Source organism: Artemia franciscana, chromosome 5, assembly GCF_032884065.1.
Source record: "Artemia franciscana chromosome 5, ASM3288406v1, whole genome shotgun sequence".
In the NCBI taxonomy this organism is placed as follows: Eukaryota; Metazoa; Arthropoda; class Branchiopoda; order Anostraca; family Artemiidae; genus Artemia; species Artemia franciscana.
In genome coordinates this window covers 6766338-6776267 of record NC_088867.1, presented here as the reverse complement: position 1 = coordinate 6776267, position 9930 = coordinate 6766338, and the positions used below count along the sequence as shown (strand labels likewise).

At 34.7% G+C, this 9930-nt stretch overlaps 1 protein-coding gene across 1 annotated transcript in view; it reads left to right on the top strand.

Moving 5' to 3' along the window:
• LOC136026819 (protein son of sevenless-like) overlaps positions 1-9930 on the top strand; it is a 104213-nt gene that overhangs the window by 63762 nt on the left and 30521 nt on the right. The window contains exons 10-13 of the mRNA XM_065703521.1: positions 29-149; positions 3091-3189; positions 5718-5873; positions 9500-9682. Coding sequence (XP_065559593.1) covers positions 29-149; positions 3091-3189; positions 5718-5873; positions 9500-9682 — 559 coding nt within the window. The remainder of the gene's footprint in view (positions 1-28; positions 150-3090; positions 3190-5717; positions 5874-9499; positions 9683-9930) is intronic.

Below are 9930 nucleotides of genomic sequence, written 5' to 3'. Positions count from 1 at the left end.
CTGCAGAAACGGATGCAGTATATTGCAGTCAAGCTGTAGAACCGGTTGCAGTATATTGCAGTCAAGCTGTAGAACCGGTTGCAGTATATTGCAGTCAAGCTGAGAACTCTAGTCATCGTTGCTATACGAATGTGAAAGGAGATATTTTTGTACCTTTTACCTTTTTGTACGTTTTGTCATTTACAAATCACCGCATTTAAAAGAATAAGCTGAATCAAATGACGCTCGGAAGAGGGCCAGGATTGTGAACCATGGAAGACGGTCTAACTAAGTTTGTTTTTTGTTTATTTATTTTTTAATAATCGGGATTTGGCCATTTCTATTGTATTTTTTTTAAATAATTTTTTTTACTGATACTACCCAAAAACAATTCACAAGAACGTTGAGTGAATTTTTCTGTCATCAATTTTGTGGTTTTTTCAACGCTCCTGAAAAATTCATGACACTTTGTTTAGTTTTTCGCCCATAACCCATCTAACTTCTATTCCATTTTTTAAAAAGATATTTATAAAGATGTATTCCTGTAATAGAGATTGCATACGTTTTAAATCGTAAATCAAGTTAAAGGTGTGCCATTGACTTGCATGTCCTGTTCCCTAACTATGAAAATAAGCATATATCCCTTCCCAGATTAGGCACTGAAAATATGGATTTATACTAATTTTTCTCTGTTTTGGAAGGAATGTGAGTTTTTAAATTAGAACTTCATCCTCATTCACTAACCCCCCCCCCTCCCGAATGCCTCTTTCTCAGATAGTATCTATGTTGGTAAGGAAATATTATCTTTTTAATTTGTGTGGCTTTCGAAAACATGTGTGAAATATAATCCAAGTTGCGTTTGGTAATGCTAGATGTGCCTTTTAAAGACTTAAATAATCTCTTTGAGGTTGTTAGGGGATGAGTAACCTGTTTACACAGTCCTCATCACTTGCTTCTTACATACCTTAATTTATTCTAGTGAATGAATCCATTCTTGTGGATATTTACTGGTTTTTCGTTTTTTTTTTTTTTTTTTTATTGATTTGGGATTTCAAGAGGGGCTAAAGGCAGGCACGTAGACAGGAATTTTTTTCGGGGGGGGGGGGGCAAAACCTTCAAAACCTTCGTAACTAAATAAAGGCAAAAAGCACGTATGTCAGAAAATACAGATTAACTTTATCTATACTTTAAATCGTAACCTTCGAGCAGAGCTAATAGCAAATTTTTTCAAAATTTCATCGACTGATACGAGAACATCTCTTTGGACATTCAAGAGTGCCAAGCCATTCAGTCGGTCTTCACTCATCCGACTGCGAAGAAACGATTTGATCCTTTTCATTGAAGAAAATGACCTTTCAACACATGCTGTAGACGTGGGAATGACACGAAAGATGCCCAGTAACTGGTGAATATTGGGAAATATTCCACGTTCGCACTCAGCCAAGCTCTGCACTGCGGCCTTCGGGAAAAGACTGGGTAATACTTTCAGCCCCTTAGCTCGCCATAGTTCAAGCTCAGCCATCACAGCGGAGTCTGAACTCGTTAGATCTGTGGCATGTAATTTGATCAGTTCTTTAAGATCGCTGCTAGGCTGTTTCACAACAAAAGATGGCAGTATTCCGCTGAGGCCTTTCAGCGTGACCTTGTGCTTTGGGGATCGAGATTCAAGTGATTGTATTAGCTGATCTACAAATGAGAGGAAAATGGAGACGCGATAGTAAAATTCTATGTTTTTCTACCGGGATATCACTTGGGATTTTGAAGAGGTTCCTCTTTCGTGGCATGACAAGAGTGACTTCTAGTTCTCTGCATAGCCTAGTTGCTTCCAGAAACAGCTGATGAAACCTTCCCTCGGCACTATTTCGGATTTCTTTGAACATTTCTGTTACACTTTCGACGCACTGAATGCACATAACCATATTTATGTTTTCAGACTGCATCAGCTTGAATAGATTCAATGTATACCCAAGAAAGAAATCCATCACAATGAGGGTCACTATGCAGTCCAAGCTCAGGATGTTGTTGAGCAGACTTCAGACTCTGGCTCAAAAGTACATTTTAGGCTCAAGTTATGCTCATAGCGATTTAGAACCAGTGATTAATCTATTATGTCCCACTGAAAGGGACATAATAATGAAAATAATAACTGAAAAGGGGCTGTGGGGGTAGTTCTTCTATTGCGAAAACGTTGACTTTAATGAAAAACGATAGTTTCCAAAATTGATCCATTAAAAGCTGTACTTTATCCTGAAAAGGGGGGGACAAACGCCCTAATATCAAGGATAATTCTATTTTGCTTTGGAAAGACAAAACTCACTTTACAAAAAAATTAATAAAAAAAAATAAGTACAATCGCTAATTAGGGGATTGTGGGGCTGGTTCGCTTGTCCAGATTCACCGCGCGTCCGAACCATCCCCACTCTCCCCTACTTCAACCCTTAACTCCCCCGATACGGAACTCTTTTCTGACCTGTTGGCATATATCCCATGTGTGGAACTCTTTTCCACCATGTCAGCCCTTAACTCTCCAGGTACGGAACTCTTTTCCGACCTGTTGGTAATTATGTATTTAACCTACTTTCACTACTTTCAAAGTTTTCACCAGCCCCACTCTCCCCCACTTCAAAGACGGTAAAAAGTTCGACAGAAAATGGGTTCATAATTGGGCAGTGACTTGACTGGATAATTCCTTGCTGTAAAATCACAAAAAAAAGGCTTCACACATGATTCTTAATAAATGTCCTACTTTTGCCAGAAATCCTAAGAAACCATGCGGAAATTTAACATTTCACAAAATTTTTTTTTTGGGGGGGAAGGGGGCCGAAGGCCCCTCCCCCTGCCTACGTGCCAGGCTAAAGGTGATGACCGGGTTTATTTTTGATCTGTTTTATTTAATTTTTGGATTTGTTGGCTCAAATTCTAATTTATTTTTATCTTTTATTTATGTCTTTTGGTTGTGAGTTAGGTTTGTTTAAGTTTAATTAAAAACTGTGCAAAATTAGAAACTTCACCTTAGACAAAAGGCGAAGTTAACATTTATCCCTAATGCCCCCCCCCCCCCCTGCATCTGCCATTGATGATTCAATCTTTGATTTGGCTTCATATTTCTAGTCGGACAGAGATGAACCAAAGGAGATCACTTTCCCCTATTCTCCTCCACCCCCGGAGTGGCATTTAAACTGTCCAGAAGATGAGTGGGATCTTATGACGGTATGTGGATATTTAACTAAATTTGTCTTTTGAGCAATATATGTCATATGCCATTTGAGAAGGGCGAAGTCAAAAATTACTCCCTATTTCCCCGAATATGTAGAGATGGGAAGGATTTAATCATTTTTTTGTTTTTTTATAAGGAGTTAAATGGACTGAGGGGGAAATTTTCTCGGGGTGGTAAATAAGGTGGTTTTGTAAGGATTTAAATGAACAAAGGGGGGAATTTTTGTCGAGGTGGTAAATAAGGTGGTTTTTGTAAGGAGTTAAATGGATTGAGGAGGAAATTTTCTCGGGGTGGTAAATAAGATGGCTTTTGTAAGAAATTAAATGGACTGAGGGGAAAATTTTCTCGGGGTGGTAAGTAAGGAAGGAATGGGCGAATTTTTCATTAAGTGATGAAAGTTTTATGGGGATTAAGAAGTTGGAATAGTTTGGAGAGTTGGTACTGGTATGGTACATAGGGACTATTCTTGTTTCGATTTAAGGGTGTTTCTTTGTTCATAACTATATATTATTGTATTTTTATATTAGCCATGGATGATAAATACCTTCAGTGTAAAATCTATGTAATCTTTAAACCTGTAATAAAAATAAAGAAGGGCTATGGATCTACTTTGAAATATTGATATTAATTATTCTAAATTTTAATAAGAATTTAATAATTAATTCAATAATTTAGTAACAATAATTAATTGTTCTAATTTTACTGCAATGTCTTCTAGTTAAAATGCTCTTAATAAAATTATACTATATGAGAATTTTGCTTTTTTCAGACGCCTGACTTTCAACTTCATTTCAAGGTTTCATGTTAGGGGTAATTATCTATTTTGGATAGTTGAAGTAATTAATTAATACATTAATTATATATTTGCATACTTGTAATTATGCATACATTTGTTTCAAAAAAGTGCTGCCTAAATCTTTTTGGAAAAAAAAACTAAAACTAAATTTTGACGCTATTAGAAAAAGGCAGCATTTAGATTGATACTTAATTTTCCACGTTATGGATACTGTATTTGTTTTTGGGGGAGCTCTTTTTTGTGTAGTTCTTACTGTAACCGTGCAAATATTTCAGTTTTACTGCTCTTAAGATTTGAGCTGCTGATATCAAATTGACTAGTTTTTTTGTTCTTTTTCTTCTTCTTCTTCTTTGCGTCTTGGCGTCAAATCACTTAATTTTCTCTTTGCTTTGGAAAATCATTAGTTTATTTTATTAAGGTAAAGATACTTGGAAATGTTTAACGAAGTAAATGCTAAAATTTAGTGGAGGACATGCCATATGCTCAAACATAAAAGCTAACACCAAAACATCACACATATTTTCTTCCCAAGATTATTATTAGTATGTCAAAATCATATCTTCTTCCTGAATTTCTTCTTCCTGAATTCTGCTTCTTCTTCCTGGATTTTTTCTATTGTGTTTTTTGGATCATGTGACAGTGTAAGAAATGAAGCCGCATTTGAAAATCCGGGTGGGGGTGGGGCAGTCCAATCTTACCTCTCGCAAAGCAATCAAGGCTTGGTGCCCCTTGATGTAAATCTAACCAAAATACTAACACATCTTTGCGCTACTTTGTCAGTCACGGGCACTTTCGAGGTGCGAAAGGGTTTTTTTCGTGCGCTTTTTCTTGGATTTCTTCAATTAAGTTTCTAGGAGACTCTTATTTTGCAGCTATAAAATATAAATTTATTATTCTTATATTTATTCGTATTTCTATTTATTATTTATATTCGTATTTTATAAATGTGATTTATATTAATTCTTGTGAAATGAATTCGTTTTTATTAGCCATTCACGGGAAATAATGGTCCTTTTTAAGTGGAATGTATCATTTTTCAATATAGGCCTAGTACCATCCAAACGGAATTGCGAGAAAAAAAAAGACTATTTAAGATTGAATAGGCATCAGAGCTAGTTGCTTTGGTCCGGTTTTCCCCTTAATTTACTATAATTTTTATATGAATTTACCATTTTCTTTTAAAAAACTTCGGTTTAGTTGCAAATTTTATCTCTTTTTTTTTTTACTTTATCAATCCTTTGCAGCTATACTCTGTAGAACTTGCGAGACAGTTGACTAGGTTAGAAGTCAAGTTAGAACTGTAAAACCATCAGGGCTAGGTAATTTGGTATGATTTCCCCCCCCCCCCCCCGCCCATAATTTGCTATACATTTTATATGATTCGCCTGTTTTTAGGGTTTTATCGAATCTAGACTAAAAACAAAATTCCTTACTTTTAGGTTAATATTGCTATTTTTAGCTTTTGGGTGACGTATTATATTATCCAAGGCTATTTCTTGGAGGGGGGTTTGGAGATTTGACCTCTTCCCCCTCGAAATTTTTCTCCGACTCGTAAAAACGTAATAAAATTGCACAAAAACACGTTTTGATGGGATTTTAAAGGTATTTTTGTCCCCCTTCCCCCTCCCCCAAACAAAAATCCTTGATATGGATTTGATATTATCCCGTTTTTTTTAATTCCTCTGTTTGTGTGCTAATCTTTTAACATTTATGAATTTATTACAGTTACACCCAATAGAAATTGCCAGACAGTTGACTTTGTTAGAATTTGACTTATATAGGGCTGTGAAACCATCAGAGCTAGTTGGATCAGTTTGGACAAAGAAAAATAAGGAGAAAACATCACCAAATCTTCTTAGAATGATTCACCACACAACACACGTAAGCTGTCTTAATAAGCTCTATTTAATTGTTTACCTTCAACAACTTTTTTTAATTATTATTCTCAATTAAATCCATTTTTGTATCCTAATTACAAAAATAAACTCCTGGCATTTAAAATACTATTAATTACAATTGATTGCTTTTTATTGCCCAAGAGGGCTTATACTTTAATTCGCGTTAATTTTTCTACTTTTTATTTTCTCATTTTTTCTCTATTTCCTTTTTTTGCTGCTTTAAATATTGAATCTACTATATATATGCTGCTGTCATAGCTCTTATTATAACTATCAATAGCCAATTAGCTACCATAGAAATTTGATTTCTAATTCCTAATTTGCTTCTTTTTTTCCTTTCTCGTCATTTACTGCTAAACGGAAAGTTAAAAAAAGGAATTTATCTTTGAATTCATACAAAGAAACCTGATATTACAGAAAAGCTGCGCTATCATTTTAAAATGAACATACTGAGCAGATTCTTGGCCTTTTTGATAGAAAAACCTTTGAAGGGTAGGGTCTCGTTCAGTCATGAAACCTTTGAAGGGTAAGTGCATAGTAATTCAATGATTGAGAAGATTAAAAAAAGCATTATTGTTGTTTTACGTACAAACTGTGCTTAAGTGTTGCTTACCATATAACGCGTGTTAGTTTTCTTAGTTTTCTCTTATTATTTTTGCACCTTGTAAAATTCTTTTTGATTAAGTTTTTTTTTGTATCCTGGCTATAACAAGTGCTTTGATAGCTTGTTTAAGTACAATAAACTTTAGAAAAAATTATGTAGGTATCGGGAGTTAAATACTTTTAACCTAAGTAATTACTGACTTTTAAGTTTTTGACTTTTGCTCTAGGATAAGCTTCAAATCAACCTCTTTATGTCATCGCCAGTTAGTTTTTGAACATAATGTGTTGGTACAGTTGAATTTTAACCATTTCTATTTTGTTTTGTTGCAAGACTGAGTCAAAACGTTAAGCGCTAAATTTGATCAGTGCATGGTAAACTAAGATACTCTTCAGGGTTTTTTGATAAATTATAATGAAAACTTTTTCTTGTTCAAGTTAATGGTGTTTAAATATTAGTCTTGCTTTTTACAGCCATGAAGGGATGTTTCTAGGCTGACCCCCCCCCCCCCCCTCTCATTATTTTTGGTCTGCTTTCCGGTCATCAGAGGCATCCTTATGTATGGATTTAGCTTGAACTTGACGAAAAGCTAAGAAGTTGCTACCCCACTAAGATTGATTCCATCAGTAAAAAAAGGGCATAAGAGGAAAGGATCTCTATCTTTGAAACTGATTTGGCGCTTGCTGTATATGATCTCGTTACAAAATATGATCTGGCAGTTTTACCTGACTCTTAAAGTAAATTCAATACTAAGTCATTGCTTCCATAGACTGAAGTCAAATTGTAACTTCATTCATGGGTAGTTGTCCAGATCTGGCCAGCTTTCAAATCCTATGCTAATGCTTATCAATTAGCTTCAAGAACTAGACTTGTCACTTCACAATTATATTCATAGAAACATTTCCAGGTCTGAGCAACTTCTTTAAAGTAAAATCTGTTACAATTCAGTTAGTTCTATAGACTAAATATATCATTTTTGGTTTCTAAAATGGAACTATACCCGTGAGTAAAATTACTATGTCATATTACATAAAATAAAAACGTCACATCTTAATTTCATCCATGGGTAGGGGTCCATGTCTGGCCAGCTCTATTATTGCTACTTCGACACTAAGTCCACCCGTGAGTAAAATTACTATGTCATATTACATAAAATAAAACGTCACATCTTAATTTCATCCATGGGTAGGGGTCCATGTCTGGCCAGCTCTATTATTGCTACTTCGACACTAAGTCACCCGTGAGTAAAATTACTATGTCATATTACATAAAATAAAAACGTCACATCTTAATTTCATCCATGGGTAGGGGTCCATGTCTGGCCAGCTCTATTATTGCTACTTCGACACTAAGTCACCCGTGAGTAAAATTACTATGTCATATTACATAAAATAAAAACGTCACATCTTAATTTCATCCATGGGTAGGGGTCCATGTCTGGCCAGCTCTATTATTGCTACTTCGACACTAAGTCACCCGTGAGTAAAATTACTATGTCATATTACATAAAATAAAACGTCACATCTTAATTTCATCCATGGGTAGGGGTCCATGTCTGGCCAGCTCTATTATTGCTACTTCGACACTAAGTCACCCGTGAGTAAAATTACTATGTCATATTACATAAAATAAAAACGTCACATCTTAATTTCATCCATGGGTAGTGGTCCATGTCTGGCCAGCTCTATTATTGTTACTTCGACACTGAGTCACTTAGTCTCATAGACTGTATAGGTTACATCACTATTTTATTGATAGGGATAGGTTTAGTCTTGGCCAACTCCGTTTCTGCTAATTCAAAACTTAGTTAATAGTGCTGAAGACTAAAGATGTCACCATGTAATTTTTTTCATGGGTAAAAGTCTAGATCTGGCCAAATTATTAAAAGTAAATTCAGTAACTAGTCAGGTAGTTTCATAGAGTGAAGATGGAGTCGAATTCATGGGTAGATGTCTGGCAGATGTCTGATTCTTGTCAACTTTTTCACGTAAATTCAGTTCTAAAGTCAATTCCACAATTTTTCAATTTAACTCGGTTTTACAAACTGAAGATTTCAGCTACCATTTTAATTCATAGGTAAAGATCGAGATTTGTCATGTACCTTTTTTCATTGGCAGATATCCAGTTCTGGTCGACTTCTTTAAAGTATAAGTTCAGTAATAAGTCAAGTAGTTTCATAGACTGAAGATTTCGTCTAACAGTTTCATCTATAGGTAGAGGTCCAGATGTGGCACGTGAAAATTTTATTAATCGGCAGTTGTCAAATTCTGGTCAATTTCTTTATAGTAAATTCAGTACTAAGTCAATTAGTTTCACAAGTGAAGATGCTAATGTCAGCTAGCAATTTTATTCATGGGTAGAGATTCAGATTTTGCACATTTCAACTTTATTCAGTGTTAGAAGTCCAGACCTGTCACATCACAGTTTTATTCATGAAGAGCGATGTTATTCGGGTTTAGAAGTCTAGATCTGTCACAATACAATGTTATTCATGGGCTGATGTCTTAGTCTGGCATACTTAAATAAATAAATTCAGCACTAAGTAACCTAGTCTGATGAACTATATTTATCATTTAGTAATTTTGTTCAAAGGTAGAGGTCCAGATTTGTGACATCGTGATTAGAAATCCAGATATGTCACAACTCGTTGTTATTCTTGGGTAAATGTCCAAGTCTGGCATTTTTCTTTGGAATAAATTCAGCGCTAAGTCAGTTAGCATCTTAGGCTAAAGCTTGCAATTTTGCTCTTAAATATAGGCCTAGATCTGTCACGTCACAATTTTATTCATGGTCAGAAGTCCAGATCTGTTCCATCGCAGTTTTGTTCATGACTAGGTCTCTCGAGTCTGACCACCTCCCTTAAAGTAAATTTAGTTTCATTGATTGAAGAAGCAATTTACTGATGGGCCAACGACTCTGTGCCAGTTCTTTTAGTTGTTTTTATTTTTCAAATTTTTATTTATTGTGTATATTGAAACAGTGTGTATCAGTTTATTTTGTCCTGATAGGTTACCCGGTGGTTTGAACGCTCAATTGTAGATGCCACAAATTTCGAGGAACGTATTGCCGTTGTGTCAAGGATAATAGAGATAATGATCGTCCTACAAGAGCTCAATAATTTTAATGGTGTTTTAGAGGCTGTAGCTGCAATGAGCTCTGCCTCTGTTCATAGACTGACTCTTACATTCCAAGTAAGTATGATGTAGTTTTTTAAAAAAATGTTTTTTTTGGTTCTTTAAACGAGAAGTGTACTATTTTTCTTTAAAAAATAAAATAGAATATATCTTTTTAACCTAGAATATCTTTTTAATAAAATAGTTGATAATAAAGTATCAACTATTTATGGTAAAAAGATAGTTGAAAATAATTGATAAATCATTAATTAATTGGTAAAACAAAAATTATATAAAAATTCTTACATAGTAATAATTAAAATAAT